Source organism: Adiantum capillus-veneris, chromosome 12 (assembly GCF_014529385.1).
Source record: "Adiantum capillus-veneris isolate H3 chromosome 12, ASM1452938v2, whole genome shotgun sequence".
NCBI lineage: Eukaryota > Viridiplantae > Streptophyta > Polypodiopsida > Polypodiales > Pteridaceae > Adiantum > Adiantum capillus-veneris.
In genome coordinates, this window is record NC_140942.1 from 124,061,997 (window position 1) to 124,085,789 (window position 23,793).

The 23,793-nt window shown below is 46.4% G+C and overlaps 1 protein-coding gene across 3 annotated transcripts in view; it reads right to left on the minus strand.

Annotated features, from left to right (window-relative positions):
- LOC147446462 (riboflavin biosynthesis protein PYRR, chloroplastic-like) overlaps positions 1 to 23,793 on the minus strand; it is a 105,358-nt gene that overhangs the window by 22,031 nt on the left and 59,534 nt on the right. For 2 of the 3 annotated variants that reach the window (XM_086525669.1, XM_086525668.1), the window contains exon 2: positions 22,428 to 22,565. The exons of the other annotated variant lie outside the window; for it this stretch is intronic. In XM_086525669.1, coding sequence (XP_086381795.1) covers positions 22,428 to 22,565 — 138 coding nt within the window. The remainder of the gene's footprint in view (positions 1 to 22,427; positions 22,566 to 23,793) is intronic. 3 annotated transcript variants of the gene reach the window in all.

Consider the following 23,793-nt stretch of genomic DNA (forward strand, 5'->3'; position numbering starts at 1 on the left):
GCTGCCTGCATTGTGTGTGTGTGTGTGTGTGAAATAGTACTTAGAATAGGAAGATGAAGAAAGAGTGGCCATGTCTTAGGAGAAGTCCGGATCAGCTCTGCTGATAAAGGGCACACTGGAATCTGACATACACTGAGAACTTAGTGTTTATGTACTGCTGACTACTGAAAGCCAAAAAAACAAAATTCTGTACACTGCCCACAGTACTGTACCCAAAAAACTCTTCTCTACACAAGCCTGTTTACTAAAAATGAACTACACCTAAGCTGGAGAGATTATCAGACACTGTCTGTGTTACACATGTCATACAAACGCAAAAAACAGTTGGCACCTGAGTCTTCGGAAATGGGTGAAATCCGAGCTTGTTTGTTAGAAGATTTTGAAGGTGCTCAGAACGTTTGGGAGGGGCAAGAACCCGCTACCGAAGTGCTCATTCTTGTTCAAGCTTTGATGGACCCACTGTCACAATATGCTTTATATGCAGTTATTATGTCCTTCTCAAGCAAGATGCCTACTGCACAAGATGTGGGTCAGTGGGTAGACTTACTTCTTAAACGTTAGGCGGTTCGAGGTGTTAACTTTGATGCCAGAGGATTCTATGAAGTTTTGTTAGCAAACACTAATGCTCGTAATATGTGATGCCCGTAATATGTTGCTTGAGTTATCTCCTTTGTTCTTTGGTACTCAGATGACACATGTATTGCCATGGGCCCTTACCAAGGACTATCACAGCCTAATCCGTCATAAGTGCCCAGTATGGGTGGAAATCCTCGATTTCCCACGCACTTGACGCCACTTTCTTCCTATGCTCGCCTCTCATTTGGGGAAAGTAATTTGTCCTCCCAAGCTTGATGCCAATACAAATCGCTTTTTTGTGCTTTGGGATACGCCTTGGCAGCTACAGAGACTGCCGTGCGAGGTGTCTCCAGGACAGTCCTAATCGTTGAGCCTATCCTGGAAAGGAGCGGAAGGTACTCCCTCCACATGCCGGGGAGGCAAACTGAGATGTGCAAGTCTGCCTCCCCGACAAGGACGTCGGCAGCTGGGTCGAAACAGTGGCGCCAATGTGGAAAGTGTGCTCGAACTGCTCGGATGGCCAGGGGGCTCATCACAATGACCTTGGATGTCATCTCGGGAGACTCAAACTTTATTTGGTAGTAGCCACGCCCGAGAAACTGAACATCGAGAATCTTGCCCACCTCTGTTAAAAGGCGAGCCTGGAGGAGATCACGCACCTCCCCTTTACTAGGTCAGGTGCCGATGATCTTGCAGATGACAGAGGTTGCTTGAAGGCGCTCCACCTCTGCGGCAAGGCTCGCTTGCTCTGTCGACAAGAGAGCAAGTCGGATGGTGGGCTCTGCAGGGTCGGGTGAGGGGGCTTCTGAGACGAGTCCCTCTAGGGCAGAGCATGAGTCTCCATCTGTGTCTACTGTTGTGATGGAAAGGGGGCGCGTGGAGACAAATCCCTGCGAAACCCCGTGAGTAGAGTCCTAGAGAGAACACCATGCAGGGCCAAACAGAGCGAGGCCTTTGGGGGGGGGGGGGGGGCGCTAAAGGTGCACAAAGGGGGGATGGGCGGCGAAGGAGGGCTGCAGAAGGCAAGTTAAGGGGGCTACGCGCTGAGGGGAGGCGGGCGAAGCAATGGTGGGCTGAGGCAGCAGCAACAGCGGGAGAGGTGGACGAGGGAGGCTGGCGCGTGTGGGGAGAGGGCGGGCGGCGCGCGTCACAACACGGGCACCACGTGCCAATAGAAAAGAACAAACTGAACATACTTTTAGCACTTCAATAACAACTGAATTGAGAGAGAGAGAGAGAGAGAGAGAGAGAGAGAGAGAGAGAGAGAGAGAGAGAGAGAGAGAGAGAGAGACGACATGCGACACGGAGTGGCGGAATTCCACCCCAAAGAGTATTGGTCCCAAACCTTGGCGCCCCTTTCGGTATTTCTTTATATTGCATCAACACAATACAAACCGGTACTCGAGACTCTGCACCTTCTCCGGGAAGCATGCCAGAGAATGAGCCCATGGCCTCCCCTTCTCATTCTTCAAGATGCCTTCCCTTGCCCTATAATCGACCACGGCACTGTTCTTGGGAAACCAAGAGATACCTCGGAGGACGTCACACCCTTCCAAAGGCATGATGTAACAGTCCTCGTGTCCTAAATACCCCTGACAATGCAACGTGGTTTGCCAATGACAGGTGTAATGGCAACATCCCATCCGGAATCTGCTAGAACAACCTCGGCTGGTGGCCTCATTTACTGGGGCGTAATTCCAAATCGAGCCGCCAATTCGGTTGAAGTTGGCCTTGGCTTCTCCATCAAAGAAGATAAAGGTTTCCCGATCTCGCACTTTGCCCCATGCTGTGCAAACTTCAATATTTTCGTTCATCTGATCAAGGTCGGCGGTCCCCAAAAGAAAAATCTAGTACCAGTCCCGCTTTCGTCTTTCCTTCTCAACCGTGCTCGGCTGCTGCTCTGTAACTCTCTCACAAACAGGTGACGTGGCATGATAGGGTTGCAGACAGACATTCACACACACTCTCCCTTGGTCATGGGCAACCCCGGAAAATCATCTGAAAAGCTGACGTGACTGGCTGTACGGCAGCTCCAAAATTTGCGGAAAACTTCCCACGTGGCAACTATACGGGCACCCGCAAATCGCCGCACATTTTGCGACAGTTGGAGGCCGATCGTGCTGCTCATAGATTGGCTTTGGAGACCGAGCGTGAAGCTCGTAGATTCGCTTTGGAGACCGAGCGTGAAGCTCCACGAGAGCTACGCACTTAAGAATTGATTGCCCAAGTCCTAGCCTCGAAAACCGAACCACCCAAAGATCTTGGAAGTTCGTCAAGTGGCGCAAGCCACGACGCGGATTCCAACCATCCAGTTACAAAAAAGTTGACTTTCAGTAAGTATGACGGTAAGATGGATGCTACAGTTATTCATTCTTGGTTGCATCAATTTAATGCTTATTTTGCGACAACTAAGAAAACAGGAAATAGCAAAGTTTTGAAGGCAGCTATGTACCTTGCTAGTGATGCCATCGATTGGTACCATGCATGGCAAGAGACACAGCTAGCCACGCACCTAGAGGCAGCCGACAATTTCACGCCCCTCTCTTTTAGTTGGGCTGATTTCCAAGACAAGCTCAAAGCGCGGTTTATGCCACCTCAGTACCTCGCACGATTGAAAGACGATTGGCGCGCTCTCAAGCAAAATGGTATGCCGGTTATGTCTTTTTCTAATCGTGTTTTGCAACTAGGTACCCAACTATGCATGTCGGATGAAGAGCTCAAAGAGGATTTTCTCTTTGGATTGGACGAGTACATCAAGTACGATGTCGAGCTACTCGATCCAATCGATCTCAACAAGGTGGTAGCGATTGCTCTCGCACAGGAGATGAAGCACAACAAGGGAAAGCCTAAGGAGAACAAGACTTCCACAAGTACCTCGCAGACTCCTCAGAACGGTAAGAACGGTAAGAATGGTAAGAATGATAACTCTTCTAACCAATCTACCAACAATATCTCATCAAAGAATTCTTCCAATGAATCTAAGGGTAAGGCTAACACAATTGCTAAACATAAGCTTACTCCACATAAAAAGGTAGCGCAAGGAATTGTAGGAGGATACATCACGTCGGAAGAACAAAGCACTTATTCTAAAGAAGGTTGTTGTTTTCATTGTCACATTAAGGGTCACATAAAACGAACAACAAGGTTCAATCAGTCCAGTCAGTTTAGATTAGCAGTGATCTGGCACTTTTGTGAGTCTATTCGTAGACCGTGCATGCCCAGTCACTTAGCATAGATGCATATCCTCCGGTTGCACACAGCATGATCATCGGAATTCCCATCAGAATCCATTAGCATCAATTAGGGGAATTTTCCAATGCATTTAAGCTATTTTCCTATTTTTGGTTATTTTCACTCATTATTTTTAAGTGACTTACCAACAAAAGTAGGTAGGGCAATTTTGCTAAGTTAATATATAAGCAAACCCAAGTTAGCACTTTCTGGCAGAAGAGGCAGCAGGAGCTTCCCGCTCAACAGGCAACTTCTCAGCAGTACCCCATCAGACCATCCCTGGCGTTTTTGCATCTACACCCCAGCCTGGCGTTTTCCTTCCACTGCAGGCCATCGCCATCACCACAGCCATAGTAAATCCCCAACATCGCCAGAAGTCCCCATTTGCTAGCGTTTTCAAATCAGCCTTGCTGGCGTTTTTTTACAGCAGCCTATTAGCGTTTTTGACCTCCCACAGCCAGCGTTTTTGGCAAGAGACTACATCAGCCAGCGTTAGTGCATTTTCAGCCAAACTGCCTCAGATCTACCGCGTTTCCAGCCCTAGGATACAGTAGCGGATTCACCCTTAGTTGGTTGCAGATACTCCCCCATTTTCAGCCATCAAAATGCAACCAAAACAGTCATTTTCAGCCACCGAAACAGTCCCAAAAAAAAGCAGATAGAAGACTACAGATTTCAGCCATCGAGTCGTCGTCGTTATCGGCATAGTCCACGTTGCATCAGTCCATTGCATTCGCATTGTACACCTTTGTGCAATCAAAGTAGACCACTCTCGCCGACGAGAGTGGGGCCTTCGGAGGAGGGTTTTACAAACTCTCGGGTGTCGTATCTCTTCTCTCTCCTTCTCTCAGTCTCATTCACTTGCACGCACAATATCCACTCACTTTGTTCGTGATCACAGCACTCTACAAGACGGAAGGCTCTCTCCTTCCCTAAGAACTAAAAGGAGCCTTGGGCAATAAAGATCACTAATCTTGAGAAAATACAATGTTCATTCCGCTGCACCTTACATTGGTATCAAAGCTTTGGAAGTGTTCTGCATTACTCAAGGAAAGAACCACAAGAACCGCAAGAATTTTTTTTGCTTGTTGCGATCGCACGAACCCAAGTTTACTTGGGCGTGGCGATTCCTAATCTATTTTGTTGAAGAGTGACAGGAATCCCAAGAAAGAAGAGCTTGTCCAGCCTCCCCTTGTGTCTCTTTTCACTCATTAAGAGCGGACTGTGCACTTAGCGGGCTGGCCAATCGACGTGAGGTGGGAAAAAGCAACCTTGGTGTGAGCGCAAGGCCGCCAAGGGGTGGGCCAGCAGAAAAGAGTAGAACTCGGGTGAAGAGAAGATCCTTCTCCAACGCGATTTGCAAGCGAAAGAAAACCTCAAGAACCCCAAGAACCCAAGACCCTCAAGACTCAAGAACCTCAAGAACCCACGATTCTCACGAATCAAGGACCTCAAGAACCCAAGTTCCTCGCGAGCTTAAGACCCAAGATCATAGTGCATGGTCGTCACCCGAAGCGGAATGGATACTTCGCATACAGTTGATGAGCATGAGAGAGGCGACGAAGACTCGTCCCCGCACGGAGATGATTTCGTCAACCCTCCCCCTTTGCCATCTACGCCACCAAGTGCACCAGACCCTATGGAGGCAATGATGAAGCAAATGATGGCCATGATGGATAGACAGGAAGACAAGCGCCTTGCTTTAGAATGCCAGCGCGACGCAAGAAAAGAAAGAAAAGAACTAAGGAAGGAAGAAGCGGCAGCAAGAAACGTAGCATTCGAGGCCGCTCGTGCTGCTCATAGATTGGCTTTGGAGACCGAGCGTGAAGCTCGACGAGACCTACGCAACTCAAGAATTGATTGCCCAAGCCCTAGCCTCAAAGACCGAACCACCCAAAGATCGTGGAAGTTCGTCAAGTGGCGCAAGCCACGACGCGGATTCCAACCCAAAAGTTGACTTTCAGTAAGTACGACGGTAAGATGGATGCTGGAGTTATTCATTCTTGGTTGCATCAATTTAATGCTTATTTTGCGACAACTAAGAAAACAGGAAATAACAAAGTTTTGACGGTAGCTATGTACCTTGCTGGTGATGCCATCAATTGGTACATGCATGGCAAGAGGCACAGCTAGCCGCGCACCTAGAGGCAGCCGACGATTTCACGCCCCTCTCTTTTAGTTGGGCTGATTTCCAAGACAATCTCAAGGCGCGGTTTAGGCCACCTCAGTACCTCGTACGGTTAAAAGACGATTGGCGCGCTCTCAAACAAAATGGTATGCCAATTATGTCTTTTTCTAATCGTGTTTTGCAGCTAGGTACCCAATTACGCATGCTGGATGATGAGCGCAAAGAGGCTTTTCTCTTTGGATTGGACGAGTATATCAAGTACGATGTCGAGGTATTCGATCCAATCGATCTCAACAAGGCGGTAGCGATTGCTCTCGCACAGGAGATGAAGCACAACAAGGGAAAGCCTAAGGAGAACAAGACTTTCACAAGTACCTCGCAAACTCCTCAGAACGGTAAGAACGGTAAGAATGGTAAGAATGATAACTCTTCTAACCAATCTTCCAACAATATCTCATCAAAGAATTCTTCCAATGAATCTAAGGGTAAGGCTAACACAATTGCTAAACATAAGCTTACTCCATATGAAAAGGTAGCACAAGGAATTATAGGAGGATACATCACGTCGGAAGAACAAAGCACTTATTCTAAAGAAGGTCATTGTTTTCATTGTCACATTAAGGGTCACATAAAACTAACAGCAGGGTTCAATCAGTCCGGTCAGTTTAGATTAGCAGTGATCTGGCACTTTTGTGAGTCTATTCGTGGACCGTGCATGCCCAGTCACTTAGCATAGATGCATATCCTCCGGTTGCACACAGCATGATCATCGGAATTCCCATCAGAATCCATTAGCATCAGTTAGGGGAATTTTCCAGTGCATTTAGCCTATTTTCGTATTTTTGGTTATTTTCACTTATTATTTTTAAGTGACTTTCCAACAAAAGTAGGTAGGGCAATTTTGCTAAGTTAATATATAAGCAAACCCAAGTTAGTACTTTCTGGCGGAAGAGGCAACAGGAGCTTCCCGCTCAACAGGCAACTTCTCAACAATACCCCCTCAGACCATCCCTGGCGTTTTTGCATCTACACCCCAGCCTGGCGTTTTCCTTCCACTGCAGGCCATCGCCATCACCTCAGCATCCCAGCCATAGCAGATCCCCAGCATCGCCAGAAGTCCCCATTTGCTCGCGTTTTCAAATCAGCCTTGCTGGCGTTTTTGTACAGCAGCCTATTAGCGTTTTTGACCTCCCATAGCCAGCGTTTTTGGCAAGAGACTGCATCAGCCAGCGTTAGTGCATTTTCAGCCAAACTGCCTCAGATCTACCGCGTTTCCAGTCCTAGGATACAGTAGCGGATTCACCCCAAGTTGATTGCAGATACTACCCCATTTTCAGCCATCAAAACGCAGCCAAAACAGTCATTTTCAGCCACGGAAACACTCCCGAAAAACAGCAGATAGAAGACTACAGATTTCAGCCATCGAGTCGTCATCGTCACCACCGCATCGTTATCGGCATAGTCCAAGTTGCATCAGTCCATTGCATTCGCATTGTACACCTTTGTGCAATCAAAGTAGACCACTCTCGCCGACGAGAGTGGGGCCTTCGGAGGAGGGTTTTACAAACTCTCGGGTGTCGTATCTCTTCTCTCTCCTTCTCTCAGTCTCATTCACTTGCACGCACAATATCCACTCACTTTGTTCGTGATCACAGCACTCTACAAGACGTAAGGCTCTCTCCTTCCCTAAGAACTAAAAGGAACCTTGAGCAATAAAGACCACTAATCTTGAGAAAATACAACGTTCATTCCGCTGCACCTTACACTTCTTCTCCAAAGCATGATACACAAGATTTGCATGATTGTGTGAAGCATGATGATGATTTGATTGACAATGATTTGCATGATGATTTGAATGACAATGATAAGCATGATGATTTGAATGATAATGATTTGCATGATGATTTGGATGACAATGACAAGCATGATGATTTGCATGATCAAGATGTGATTTCTCACAAGCATGATGAGTTGCATGAAGATGATGTGATTGTTCACAAGGATGATGTGTTAGTTGATGTTTTTTCTAGCAAAGCTAACCTCGTTGCAGATTCGATCAATCACGAAGGATCGATCTTGGTTCTGGAGCTTAGGTCCAAAGAACCCTCACAGGAAGTATTATGTGTTCGCATGATTGATACGCACGCATTATTCAAATGTTTCATTCGTGATCGTTTCCTGTATTTTAGTCAGCATCGTTATGTGATCCCTTTTCCTAGGCATGACATATTGTATGTTGAGCACGTTTCTCTCATGGATGAGCACGAATGTATGCGGGATTTTTCATGGAAAGCTGAAAGGTATGTATGTAAGGAAGTCACATTCCATTTCTCTTCCTTGGCATGACACAATTATAAACAGAACACATGAAAGTATGAGCACCATGCATGGGCATTTCCGTTCAGTCAATCCAGTCAGTCTAGATTAAAAGTGATCTGGCACTTTTGTGAGTCTATTCGTAGACCGTGCATGCCCAGTCACTTAGTGTGGATGCATATCCTCTGGTTGCACATAGCATGATCATCAGTATTCCCTTCAGAATCCATTAGATTCAGTCAGGGGAATTTTCCAGTGCATTTAGCCTATTTTCCCTATTTTTGGTATTTTCACTTATTATTTTTAAGTGACTTTCCAACAAAAGTAGATAGGGCAATTTTGCTAAGTTAATATATAAGCAAACCCAAGTTAGCACTTTCTAGCAGAAGAGGCAGCAGGAGCTCCCCGCTCAACAGACAACTTCTCAGCAGAACCGCAGAACCCTTGGCGCTACCTTCTCCATTGGCTAGCGTTTCGGGTTCCAGCAGTGATCTTCCAAGATCTGGCGTTTTCAGCATTGCCTGGATCGTCATCCGCACCAGCAATACCTAGCGACTGCAAATCCCCTCTCATCGCCATCAAATCCCAGCTTGGCTAGCGTTTTCCAGTTCAGCCCATCAGCGTTTTTGGACTTCATCAAGCTAGCGTTTTTGCTAAGGACCTGAGACAACCAGCGTTAGTGGTTTTCAACCATTGCGCGTCAGAGAGGCATCGTTTTTCAGCCTATGGGACAGCAGTAGAATCAGCCCCAATTGGATGCAGAAGAACCCCCATTTTCAGCCATAAAAACGCAGCCAAAACAGTCATTTTCAGCCACCGAAACAGCCCCGAAATTCAGCAGATAGAAGACCACAGATTTCAGCCCTAGAGTCGTCGTCGTCGTCGTCATCGGCATAGTCCCAAGTTGCATCAGTCCATTGCATACGCATTGTACCACTTTGTGCAATCAAAAAGTAGACCACTCTCGCCGACGAGAGTGGGGCCTTCGGAGGAGGGTTTTACGTCTCTGGTGTCGTATCTCTCTTTTCTCTCTATCTCTCAGTCTCATACACTTGCACGCACATTGTCCATTCACTTTGTTGTGATCATAGCACTTTCCATTAAGAACGGAAGGCTCTCCCTTCCATAAGAACTAAAAGGAACCTTGAGCACAGTTCGGAGCACTCATCTTGAGCAAAGCGCAAACAATCATTCCGCTGCACCTAACACGAACAGACTTCGAAAAATGAAAGTAGAAAGAGAAAGAGCAACCCAGAACAGAAAGAGAAGGATGCACGACCCAAACTTACTCCTCAAGAGCGGGCTCGCTACATAAAGGAGAAGAAGTGTTTTGGGTGCGGGGAAACTGGACATATCTCCGCGAAGTGCCCTAAAAAGGCACAGAAAAAACAAAATGATAAGGACGACGAAAGGCCTGAGAGTTCGAGAGCAACTAAGGACCGTGGAAGAAAAGGCAAGATGAAAACAGGTTTGGTTCCACATTGTGAGGGTATTGATCCCAGCACGATGGACGAGAGTACAGAACTTTGCCGAGCTTGGGGCAAAGTGAAAGACCAAGAAGCCCTGATCTTCTTCGATGGAGGAGCCAAGGCCAATTTCATCTCACCAGAATTGGCGGCGCGGCTCGAGATCACTCCCGATCGGATGGGACCACTTGCAGAGGCAGTTCTAGCGGCGCCCGACAGGGACGTATCCATTACACCTGTCATTGGCAGCCTTCGGTTGCATTTGTCAGGGTATTTGGGGCATGAGGAATTTTACATAATGTCTTTGGAAGGTTGTGATGTCCTCTTGGGAATTCCCTAGTAACACAAGAACAAAGCCGTGGTCGACTATCGGGTGAGGAAAGCGACATTGACCACAGAGAAGGGCAGAACCATTGTACTCAATGTAAAATTTAAGGGCAAGTCTGTCCCTATTGTAAAGGCTTCGGCCATTTCTAAATTAATGAAATCTAGTCTGTTTGTTTACTTGATCTTTTTGGAAGAGTTGAGTGATGAGGACAGGACAAATATGTCTAAACTTGATAGAGAACGCCAAGATTTTCTCCACGCTCATGCCGATTGCTTCTCAGAGGGCCTGCCAGGCGAGTTACCACCCGCTCATCTTGAAGATCATACTATTGATCTCATACCTGGAAGCACACCACCGAACCGGCCACCTTACCGTGTGAGCCGAGCCTAGAACAAGGAGATTATGAACCAAGTGAAAGACCTCTTGGAAAAGGGTCTTGTCCAACCTAGTACTTCACCGTATTGCTCTCCAGTGTTGTTGGTATTGAAGAAAGACGGATCTTGGAAAATGTGCATCGACAAAATCACCATCAGGAACACATTTCCGGTTCCTAGGATCGATGATATACTCGACAGATTACAGGGATCCTCGTGTTTTAGCAGGATTGATTTGAAGAGTGGATATCATCAGATCTTAATCGCACCGGGAGACGTCTACAAGATAGCCTTTCGGACAACTTTTGGGTTATTTGAGTTTTTGGTGATGCCTTCTGGCTTAACCAATACTCCTACGACATTTAACCGGATGATGGACAAGATTTTTAGAGAGTACAGACTCTTCGTTGGCACTTTCTTTGACGACATCATTGTTTTCTCCAAGGATCAGGCAGAACATAGAAAACATATGCTTCAAGTCTTTCAGGCATTACGAGATCACAAGTTGGTGATTAATGCGAAGAAAAGTGAATTTTTCCTACCACATATGCACTTTCTGGGACACATTGTGTCAGCAGCAGCAGGAGTGCAAATGGATCTGGTCAAGATAGAGACTATCCGTGATTGGCCCGATTTGAAGAATGTCCATCAAGTTACAAGCTTCTTGGGATTGTGTTCGTACTACAGGCGGTTCATTGGAAAGTTTGCAGAGGTTGCTTCCCCTTTGCATGTTTTGACACAGAAAGGAGTCCCTTTCTCGTGGGGACCCACAGAGGTGACTGCCTTTCAGACATTGAAAGAGAGATTGACTACGGGACCAGTTTTGACTTTGCCGGATTTGCAAAAGTCATTTGAAGTATATTGTGATGCTTGTGGTCGTAGTCTGGGTGCGGTCTTAATGCAAGAAGGCCATGTCATTGCTTATGAGAGCCGATTGTTCTGAAGGCGGGAATTGACAACACAGATTTATGAGAAAGAGCTTTTGGCGGTTATCCATGCTCTTACTCAGTGGCGGCACTACCTACTCGGAGCGGATTTTACTGTCTTTACAGACCATCGAAGTTTACGCTACTTCTTGTCAAAGAAGCAGCTATCGGAAAAGCAGAAGCATTGGACGAACATCTTGTCACAGTTTCACTTTCAGATTGTCCATGTGCAGGGACAGAAGAATTTGGTGGCAGATGCTTTGTCTTGGAAGCCGTTGGTTTTGGCTATTTCCACGATACATCATAGGAGCTTCGAGGATATGGTCGATCAATATGCCACGGATACAGATTTTGCAGACATTTTGCAGACACGGATTGTTACAGCCTTTGCCCATACCCACCCGCCCATGGGAATGTATTGCAATGGATTTCATTTTTAATCTCCCGAGAACAAAGAGTGGTCACGATGGTATCAGGACTGTTATTAACAAATTTAGCAAACAAGCTCATTTCATTTCAGTGAAGAAACACTCAAGTCGGATCACTTAGCGAGACTATTTGTGGCCCAAATTTTCAGATTACATGGCATGCTCGAGACGATTGTCTCCGACAGGGACCCCAGATTTACGAGTTTGTTTTGGAAGGCAATTTGGGAGAACATTGGCACGTGGTTGCAGTTCTCGTCATCTTTCCACCCGCAGACTGACGGGCAATCTGAGATTGCCAATTCAGTGGTTTTAGATTTATTGAAGTCTTACATCTCGGATCAAAAGACTCAATGGGAAAAGTATCTACCTTAGGTGCAATTTGCCTACAACAACACGATACACTCTTCGACGGGGAAGGCGCCATTTGAGATTATTGAAGGTGTTGTGAAGGTTCCATCTTTCCTAAGCACGAAAGATAAGATTTTTGAAGCCGATGAGTACACGCGCAACTTAGACACGGCTTTTGCCAAGGTCCGCGAGGCTTTGCAGAAATCTCATGAAAGAGAGAAAAAGGTAACAGATCGCCATCGTCGCGATTTGAAATAGCTAATAAGTCAACTACTTCCATAACTGGCCCAAAAAGTTGAAGGTCCGCAATTACGTACAGCTGCCCACTTTTTGTGCCGCTTTTTGCGCTGCGGCTCTTGCCAGAATATGCACCACGTTTTCTTGGCCATCCGTACAATGGCCATGTCAACAAGCTCATGCTCTCTTCTGTTCGGGTGTTGGCCTGAGTCTTGACATGTCATCACTTTGTGACACATCCACTTCGTTAAATATACACATGTCAACGCACAAACAAATATTTTCCTCAATCAATATTGACAAAACTTGATTGAGAATCCAATGATCTTCAACTATTTGAGATTTCTCTGCCATATTTGCAAAGGCCCGGTCCGTTAAGACCCTCCTTGAACATGGTGTCACAACACGAAGTGGCGGAGTTCTACTTCCAGATGCTCTGCCCCCAAAGTCTGGAGTCCCTTCTAGTACTTCTTTTTGTATTAATAGTCGCAGAGTACAACAGCCAATGAGTCTGCTCTAAAACGATGCATTGATATACTAGGGTAGACCCCAAGGCTCATATATACATGCACTGATACAAAAGCAACGGAGCCCAAAAGCTAGGCGCCCTCAAAAAGCTCTACCACTTAAAACTGATGCCCCAAATGCTAATAAGTCAAATGCTTCCATGAATGACCCCAAGAGCTGCCACGTCAGCAATCTGTACGGCTACCCGCTTTTTGCAACACAAATTCCTACCAAAATTTGCGCCCCGGTTTTTCGGACCGTCCACACATTGGCCACATCAGCATGCTCACGCTCTATGTAATCAAGGGCGATTGCTCTTCTTTTCCCAGGAGGGAGGGGGGGTGGTGGGTGTCTTGGCTTGACACATCATCACTTTGTGACACCCACCACCACCCCCCCCCCCCCTCCTGGGAAAAGAAGAGCAGTCGCCCTTGATTACACTTGCAGAACAAATAGTGGACAAGAAAATAGCTTTGTAGACACTTACTCTATGTACACATGCATTTCACTACAAAAACCATGCACTAGCACAAAGACACAAGTCACTGAACTATTACAATCACATTCACATCATTATTCCCATCAAGATCTCAATTACGAATCATGATCATTATGACTTATTTAGCACACACATCCAAATCGCTTTGATCCCTCATAGATAACTTGATCTAGTGCAGGCAATCAAAGGTGTCTCCGGTTACTATGGTTTAAAAGCGCAAGAATTCCATTCTTGAGATTCCACCTCCTCTTCTGGTCCATCGAGAAAGATGAGATCCATTTGGCTATGTTGATGACACAGTATGAGGAGAGCCTTGCACCTCTTGTAACTGATAGAGTTGTGTATGTTAGGGATCTGAGAGGTTGAAAAACAAGGTGTGGCATTGTTTTATTCATTGTATATGGCATATCCTCCAATGCATTTTGTACTTGTATGAATAGAAAATGTTTTCTTGTTTACAAAAGAGAGATTTATAGAGAGAGAGAGAAAGACAGAGAAATGAAAGAAATGATATATTAACGTCTTCAAAAGGCCAAAATGACCTATGAGACCAAAAAGTTACAACGCGGTGAATCTGATACAATGTTGGAGTACCAAAAATAAAAAGAAAAGGTACTGAAATGGAACTACGGATATGAGCATGGGGGGAGTGAAAGTGGTGAATGAGGGCTAATATAACACATTGAGTGTGTGGTGTGTGTGTGTGTGTGTGTGTGTGTGTGTGTGTGTGTGTGTGTGTGTGCGCGCGCGCGCGCGCGCGCGTGCGCGTGCGGGCGGGCGCGTGGATATAATAATGGGTAAGAGCTGATACAAAGATTGGTACAAGATGAGCAGGGTATACAATCCTCAAAAAAGCTAAATCACAAAAGATCAATCATCGATCGCTGGCAGATCTCATCAATCTCCTCCATAGTCAGTAGTTTGACCGGGCGGCGTGCATGTCGGGCCAAAATGACCCGAATCCTCTCATGCATCCTCTATCGATGTTGTGTAGTCCTCAGCAATTGTGGGCGTCTGGATCTCCCTAGCTTGGTAGCTCAATCGATTAGCGTGCCGCTAGTGTAAGGAGAATGTGAGCTATGTTGTGGTAGTTGCTCCTCCGGCTGCCCAATGTCCGCTCTAAAGAAGTCTGTGATCTGCCTCTGAGACTGGCTAGCCTCTCCTCTCATCACGCTCTCTGTATGTCTGTGCAGTTCGAGCAAGAACAGTCCCAAGCATCTCTGAGCCTCATACCCCACTCTAGAGAGTGGTCCAAAGCGGCCTTGTATCTCATAGTAAACAGGGCAATGACAAGTGTAGTGCAACTCTGTCTCAGGCTCCATGTGACATAGGGGACATGTCCTGGCCTCTGCTAGTACTCCGCTATCTGGCCAATATCGCATCGTATCCCATGAGATAAGTGGGTGTCCATGTTTCTGAGCCTCGTCACAAAACCCTACTCAGTAAGCTGGAGAAGATGCTCTCTATTGAAAGCCATCTTCATGCCCAGGTCTTGTGCCAGATGTATCCAAGTCCTGGTATCTAGCTGAGACACGTCCTAGCGGATGAGCTGGTGATCTTGGACTGTGTGAGGGTCAGAGAGGGTGCATCCAATGAGTACTATAAGGGGGGCAATCTGTCCATGCTGAACCCATGTCCCTAAAAGAATGATGTCATCTCCCCATACCAGCATGATGTATCTCCCTACATTGCTATTTGTTGCGAGGACTCAAATGCTAGGCGGGCATATCCATCTCTAGGGAGGTCCTATAAGCGGTGTATAAAGGAGACTAATATGATGAGCGCCTCAACCACTAGTGGGGGGGCAGCTAGCTCTGCTCGAATAATGTCATGTGGCACTAATACCTTGGCTCTAATAAGCCGCGAGATCATGGAGATCGGAGACTTCTCCATGCCTCTCCATCCATCAGTGCGACCCCACCCCAAAGAAGCTAGCTCTGCTCGAATAATGTCATGTGGCACTAATACCTTGGCTCTAATAAGCCACGAGATCATGGAGATCAGAGACTTCTCCATGCCTCTCCATCCATCAGTGCGACCCCACCCCAAAGAAGGCCTCCATATCTGAACTCCATATAGCACTGTGGAAGCCACCAGACTGTCAACAAGCCAGAGCTTCATCCGAGGCTCCTGAAACTGAATCTATGAACACATCCTCTCCAATCCACCCAATGTTGCATAGGCTCAGGTCAATTTGGTCTTTGCTGCTCTCCTCAATGAAAATGTTGGTCCACTAAAGACCACCCTGAGGTGAGTGTAAGCATCTGTATACTTCACTGTCTCAATGGCTGTATGTGAATGCGGGTGCTATTCTCCTGACCCACTTGTGGCGTGGTGTTAAACACCATGACCTTGGTTTTACCAAGGTTGACAGACAAACCATTGTCGTGAGCAAACCTATGCAATGCATCCAAGTGACGTTGCATCCCCTCCGAAGAGTCGGAGATCAGCACAATATCATCAGCATATAACAACAATAGAATCCATGTCCTTGCCAACTGTGCACCTCTATCACCATCTCTCTCAATATAGTCAGAAATCGCGTATACATACATACCAAATAGAGTAGAAGAGAGTAGGCAGCCCTGCTTCACCCCGACAGTGGAGTGAACCAATGTAGATAGCCCCTCTGAAGTGTGTACAAGCCCCACTACTGACCTGTATAATGCCATGATTCCCCAAAACAGCTCTGTGGGTACTCCCATCTCCTGTAGTCTACGCATCAATCTAGCTTTGGGCACTTGGTCTAATGCTTTGGGAAAATCCACAAAGCTACGATAGATCCGTCTTCCATGTGATCTGCCCTCCTCAAAAATGGCTCTGAGTGTCAGAATGTGGTCAAGAGTAGCGAAACCTCTCCTGAACCTTGGTTGCCCGACTACGTGTATGCCCCCCTCTCTACCCGTCTACGTAGCTAATGCTCAAGAATGGATGCCTACAATCGTGCCAATGTATGTCCAATCATGATAGCGCAATAATTCCCACGCTCCATAGGGTCTCATGACTTGAAGATAGGTACAATAGTAGATAAACTCCAAGTATCAGGCAGGCCCTCACACATGGCACGATTGAACATCACTGCTAGAAGCTTTGCGAGCAAATCCTTAGCATGCATAAAATGCTCAGCCACTAAGCCGTCATGATCATATGCTCTCCCAATCCTCATCCTATCAATGGCCTTCTTCACCATCTCAGCGGTGAAAAAAGCACATGTGTGGGGGCATGGCTCGGGGGGGGGGGGGGGGGGGGGGGGGGGGTTTAGAAGAGGGCCTCTATAGAAGTAATGGCACGAGAGGGAGAATGCTCATGAAAGAGTCTCCATGCCTCACCTGAATCCTGACTTAAGAATAGCTGATATAGATGCTGCTCTAGTCAAGCCAAAAAAAACCTCTTCTTCCGCCGCACTAGGCGTCGGAAGGCAACCTGAGACTGTCTGTGAGTGATGTCCCCCAAAAGCACCTCCCTCTGAAGTCTGGCTCTCGTCTCGCGGCACTCCTCATCATACCAGCTGTTCTGGGGCTGCATCATGCAATGTCTGTGTCAGTATAGTAGTGAGCTCCTCCAGAGGTCACCATGGCTCCTCAGTGCACAGGCGTCTGTAGATGCCATCTATGTACACAAAGTTCGTCTCCTGTGTAAAGGTGTAGCGAGTGGAGGTTGCTACCTGTGGCATGTGTAATACACTAAACTGGAAAAAGATGGTCATCAACACCAGGGCATGGTCTACTACTACACCCATAGGTCTCGGTCCAACTGTGAGGTCTTGGATACTAGAGATAAAGCTCAGTTGTGCCATGACATAATCCATGGTGCTGGCTCCATGTCTGCGTGGAAAGCATGTAAAGCCTCCCACAGCGGGAAATCTCTGTAGGTCGTTCAAAATGGCCAATCCATGAGCAGTCCCCGTGTCTATCAAGTGCCGTCATACTCAGTATGCTCCACATCCTGTGATAATCAAGATAGGCCCATTTTTGCAATATCCAGCTCCCTCAACATCTCCTCTGAAGGATCACAAAATGCCGTCTGGTGATGGGCAGTCCTAGCATTGAAGTCCAATGATAATGTCATCATCCCAAGAGAACTCCCATATGTCATCATCCAAAATAGAAAAGGGAGATTGTCCTCTAGGTGGTGCATATATTGATGTACTCGGTGGAAAGTAGCAAATAGCAATGTAGAGATATCTACATGTCTTTGTCCTCAGTCTCACCCACATGTACCTAGCCTACTCATCCCTACGAGCTGTATGTACCAATGGCTGCAACTCCTCCCTGAATAAAACTGCCACTCCCCTTGAGCCCCGTCCTCTGTGCTCTGATCGAGTCTCCTGTCTGGTCTGCAAGCTGTCTTCCATCTGTATCCGCTGACATGTGGCATAGACTGCCCAGGAGGAGCCTGGTGCGTCTCAGAGTAGAAGATGATGTCCCTCCCAGTGAAACTATCCTCAAAAGCACCCACATCAAGGCGTAGGGATCCATTATAGTTCCAAGTGAAAACTTTGAGTGTGGTCCCATACGTCTCGCACCGTCATGTGGAGCGTCGCTCCAGTATCACCACTCTTACATCCCGATAAAAAGCAATCTTTCCTTTTTCCCTTGCCGCTCTAATATCCGGCATTACCTCCTGCATATGAGCAATCTGCAAGAGGGTGAGGTCATCTTTGAGAAAGATGCCCATCTTCTTAAGAGTTGGTCTCTTCTTCAAAATATCCTCTTCCATGGAGGGGGAACGAAGGATAAGTGCCCTTTCCTTCGAGGTTTCCCCATTGCCACCATTTTTCTTATTGCCCACTCTCCAAGCTCTTGTATGCGTCGGCTCATTAACCCCCATCATAGTCATGAGTTCTCTTACCTCTTCATCCACATTATCTTTGTCTTTAGCCCCTCTGAAATTACTACTCTGAAAAATTTCTGCAGCTTCTGCACTACTGAAATCTGAATTATAGCAAGGCAGTGCAATCACTGGAGAGAGAGCGCGCCTGCTTGCAAGAGGGCACCGACAACGACCTGCAGATTAGCTTCACAAAACGCACGAGGGGGGGCAGGGCTGATCTGAGGGTGACGCGAGGGGGGGTGGGCTGATAGGGGGGCGCGAGGGGGTGGGCTGAGGGTGGCGGGGTAGGGGGCTGAGCTGAGGGTGGCGCGAGGGGGGTGGGCTGAGAGGGGCGCGAGGGGGCAGGGCTGAGGGTGGCGCGAGGGGGGTGGGCTGAGAGGGGCACGAGGGGGGGGGGGCTGAGAGGGGCACGAGGGGGGGGGGGCTGAGAGGGGAGCGGAAGGGGGCTGAGAGGGGGCAGGGCGAGTGGAGAGAGAGAGAGAGAGAGAGAGAGAGAGAGAGATATGATATGATATGATATATTAACGTCTTCAAAAGGCCAAAATGACCTATGAGACCATCAGATACAAAGTGGTGAATCTAATACAATGTCTGAAGTACAAGTATAAAAAGTACTGAAAGTAAAAATGAAAACTGAAATGAAGTGTGAAATGTGAAATGTGAAAATGTAGAATAGGCCCTCAATGTCAATCTGGGTGTCGTGCTAGAATGCCTCTGATCCTCTGCTGGAGTCTCCGTCGATGTAGTGTGCTCCTGTGTCTCGGTCGTGGTCGTCTCGATCTCCCGAGCTCAATCGCCCTGTCAATGAGGGTGCCTCTGGTATGAATGCGGGTACAACCCTGTGCTGGTGGTTGGTCTCTTGGCTCCCTCGATCCAAAGAAATATGTGATCTGTCTCTGCGACTGTCGTCCTCCATGTCTCCCAAACAGACTGTCTCTATGTCGGTGTAGCTCAAGTAGATATAAGCCAAGGCATCTCTGGTCGTGATACCTCATGACTCTATCTAGGGGTCCAAAACCCTCCCTGAATAAGCAATGGAAGCGCCCTCGTATCTCATAATACACAGTATAGTGGCATATGTAGTGTAGCTCTGTCTCTGGCTCTCTACCGCATAGTTGACATATCCTAGACTCTGGTGATATCCCTCTGAATCTACCCGTCTCAATCTCCAGCTCGTGTGAGGATGTGCGAATCTGACCAATAGCACATCGCAGACCATGAGATAAATGAGTGTCCATGTAGTTCGGACGAGTCACAAACCCATCCCCTGAAAGTTGGAGAAGGTGCTCTTTGTAGAAAGCCATCTTCGTGCCCAACTCCTGTATCGGCTCTACCCATGTCCTCCTGGTGTCCAACTGTATAAGATCCTGACGAATGAGTCTAGTGATCTCCGTCCATGTGACTGGCAGGGAGGGTGCATCCAAGGAATACTGAAAGGGAGGCAATCTATCTATGCTGAAACCATGCCTCTGAAACCATGAGGTCATCTGTGCATACCAACATGATGCATCTCCCTGCATCGCTAACTATCTAGAGGACTCAAGAGCCAATCTAGTATATCTGCCTCTATGTGTATCCCATAGACTGTGCATAAAGGACACTGATCTGGTAAGAGCCTCAATCTCTATAGGAGGGGCGGCTACCTCCGCTCGAATAATCGCATGTGGTACAGAGGCCTTGGCTCTAATCATCCGGGATATCATAAATACCAAGGGTCTCTCCATGTTCCTCCAACTGTCATGATTCACAGATGGTCCCCAAACTTGGACCCCATAAAGCATAGCTGAAGCAACCAAAGTATCAAAGAGCCATAGTTTTGTTCGTGGTTCTTGAAACTAAACCTGCGAACACATCCTCTCTAGCCCTCCTAATGCCGCATAGGCTCTGGATAGTCTAGTCTCTGCTGCTCTCCTCAGGGTAAACCTCGGTCCCGTGAATACCACCCCCAGATATGTATATTCATCTGTGTACTCCACAGTGTCCTGGCCATATACGAGTGTAGGTGCCGATCTCTTGACCCACTGTGGTGTGGTGTTAGACACCATAACCTTGGTTTTACCAAGGTTCACAGACAGTCCACTATCCTCTGCAAAGTTGTGCAATGCATCCAAATGTCTTTGCATGCCCTCTGGCAACTCTGACATTAACACAATATCATCAGCATATAATAATAAAGGGGTATCCTTTGTCCCTGCCAGCTGAGCGCCTCTGTCACCTTCTCTGTCAATGTAGTCAGAGACCTCATCTACATACATACCAAAAAGTGTAGGGGACAAAGGACACCCCTGTTTCACTCCAATAGTGGAATGAACAATGTCAGAAATCCCCTCAGGAGTGCATACCTGGCCAGTCACTGAGCCGTATAAAGCCATGATCCATCGTATGATCTCTGTGGGTACTCCCAACTTCAGTAGCCTATGCATCAATCTGGCCCTCGGCACTGTGTCAAATGCCTTGCGGAAGTCCACAAAGCAACAATACATCCATCTCCCATGTGCCCGACCCTCCTCAATAATGGCTCTGAGTGTAAGAATATGGTCCAAAGTGGAGAAACCCCTCCTGAAACCAGCCTGTCCTGCTGCTCGTATGCCCTCATTTTCTGCCCATTTACTCAGTTGTTGTTCAAGAATGGATGCATACAACCGTGCCAATGTGTGCCCTATCATAATAGTACGGTAGTTCCCTGGTACCGTGGGGTCCCCTGCCTTGAAAAGAGGTACAATAGTAGATAATCTCCAGGACTCGGGTAGTCCCTCACACATGACACGGTTAAACAACCGCGCAAGAACCTCTGACAGTAAATCTCTAGCATGTATCAAGTGCTCTGCCACCAAACCATCATGATCATATGCTCTCCTAGTCCTCATCCTGTCAATGGCGTTCTTCACCATCTCAGTGGTAAAGAAGGTACTAGTGGCTGGACATGGCTCTAGAGGGTTTGGTAATGGTGGTTGCCCAGGTACTGTATATAATGATGCTGCATATTGACCCCAAATCTCGGGAGAGGTAATCACTGGAGGAGGTGAGTGCTCATGGAAGAGACGCCAGGCCTCACCTGCAGAAGGCCTAAAAGACCTATGAGACCAGAAAAACTACATCATTGTCGTACGATCCAAATGTCTAATTCAAAAGACTAAGGTAAAAAATGCCGAACAGGTGAAAAAATAGAGCTAGCTGGTAGCATATCTCCCAAAGCCTGACCGTTGGAGTAGGCTGTCCCTATAGATTCGATGCCACTGCATCAACCTCCTCTCTAAAGAACCTTGTAGGAGCTGCTCTATAATGGTCTGGTAGCGGTGATGTGCCATGTGCGAGGGCCTACTTGATACTTGGAGCTTGTCCGCTATTGTACCTATCTCCAAGTCAGGGGACGAGGAGCGAGGACTTCGAAAAATCTCTGTAGCTCCTCCCAAGGGGGTCATAATTAGATTATATCTAAACATTGGCATCATTATGTTGGCAGTGTTCGGTAAAACATCCCTATCAAATTAAAGATAAACTAATAGCTTCTTTTTGAATTCCTAATCTTGTAGCTTTGAAAATCAAGCTCATTGCTCTTCCACCCAAATAAACAAAGCAAAACAAATGCCCATCTGTAGGAAAATAGCTCAAAGGGTTATTGCCCAGACTTCATACCCCTCAACTGCTCAGTACAATATAAAGGGCTATTTAGTAAACTTCAAACCCCGCTTTCAGAATTAAATGACTATACTAATAAAAGATTCATCTGATTTCTGGTACACGTGTGGCTCTATTTCCTTGCTGGCAGTGTTGGTAAAACATCCCTATCAAATTAAAGATAAACTAATAGCTTCTTTTTGAATTCCTAATCTTGTAGCTTTGAAAATCAACCTCATTGCTCTTCCACCCAAATAAACAAAGCAAAACAAATGCCAATCTGTAGGAAAATAGCTCGAAGGGTTATTGCCCATACTTCATACCCCTCAACTGCTCAGTACAATATAAAGGGCTATTTAGTAAACTTCAAACCCAGCTTTCAGAATTAAATGACTATACTAATAAAAGATTCATCTAATTTCTGGTACACGTGTGGCTCTATTTCCTTGGTCAGTAAACGATGCCAGTCCCTCTTTCATGCTCCACACAAATAGAACTAATTTCAACAAATAAACATAAATGATCACGGTCAGTAAACAATCACGGTCCCTCTTTCATGCTCCATGCAAATAGAACTAATTTCAACAAGCAAACATAAATGCAGCTCTATACCTTTATACTTGTACCTTGGGTAAGATTCTCTCCTAAAATATCAACTTCTATATTTGCATTTGTTAAATCTTTGATTGCTTTGTTTCTGAAATGCTGCAGGGGATGTCGAAGGCCAATGACTGCACGTGATATTCCAGCCTACTGGTCCATTACCAAAGTTAAAATCATCGTTCAAAATGTATACAATTAGTAACTTAATCTTAAACAGAAGCTCATGTTGCAAATTCAAACTAACCTAATGAAAACTTCCTATCTTAACAAAAGAACTGTTAGGAAGAATGAACGACTTTTTTAAGACCAAAGAAGATTAGACAAATGATTAGCAAACTAAACACTAGATAGAGTAAAACTACCCTATTGGTAGTATCTTCTACCTAGAAAAAAGACAGTGCTAATCATGGTTGTATCTAATCAATTTGAGCTTGAATGGTGTACATGTATTTAGTGAGTTTGCATGCACACACACACACACACACAATCCTTTTACCCAGCCGGATTCTCCCTAAACTCGAGGGGGTGTTGCAACAGGAAAATGGAAAAAACAACTTCCGTATTTTCAGTCAATATATTTCTGCTTACAGCGTAGACTACATTGTCAACAAGATGATAACACGCTTTGTCTGCGAGCATAAAGAGAGATCGTCAAGACAACACAAGAGAGAGAAAAGAAACCGGCCTACTGAACCAAACAGACACCACATCCTTTCTATTACATTCCACTCAGGTGTGTCAATGGCAAAAAATAAGGAAAGGGAAGAAAAACACTAGCTTTGAGTTAAATGTGTAAAAATCTTTTTTGTCCACCACCTCGATAAAGGCTTTACCATAGCAAGAAAGCCCATTTCCCATGTTTCCTAGCTCCGCAAAACTTTGGCTAATTCTTATGCCTTGGAGTTGAGCTAAAAAGGTGAGTTCATCTTTCATCCACACCTTGGTACCTTGGATCCCGTAGCAGGTTGGTTTACTTCATGACTTCATTCGTCTTTCAAATCAAACTACCTAAGCACTACATGTTCTTGTAAAGTGTGAGCTTTGTCCTAGAATATGAGTCAAGGAGTGAAGAGAAGGAATTATCCCACATGCAGTGGTGCAACGCTGTAGAGCTACTTAAAGCTCATTTCAAGTTAATTGATCTTGGAACCTAATTCGCTTGAGTGATAATCTAGCCAACAGTCACTCACTTGTGTGCAGGATGTTTCTCTTTCATCCACCATAGCTAGTACAATCCCATTCCCATCAGTTCTGGCATCCCTCATGTCGATGAACATTGACTGGTATAGCTTGCTTCACCTTCCTCTCACTACCTAGTGCTCCAAAACGTAGATTTCGTTCTCGACTTCTTCCTCATCCAATAATTCCACCTCTG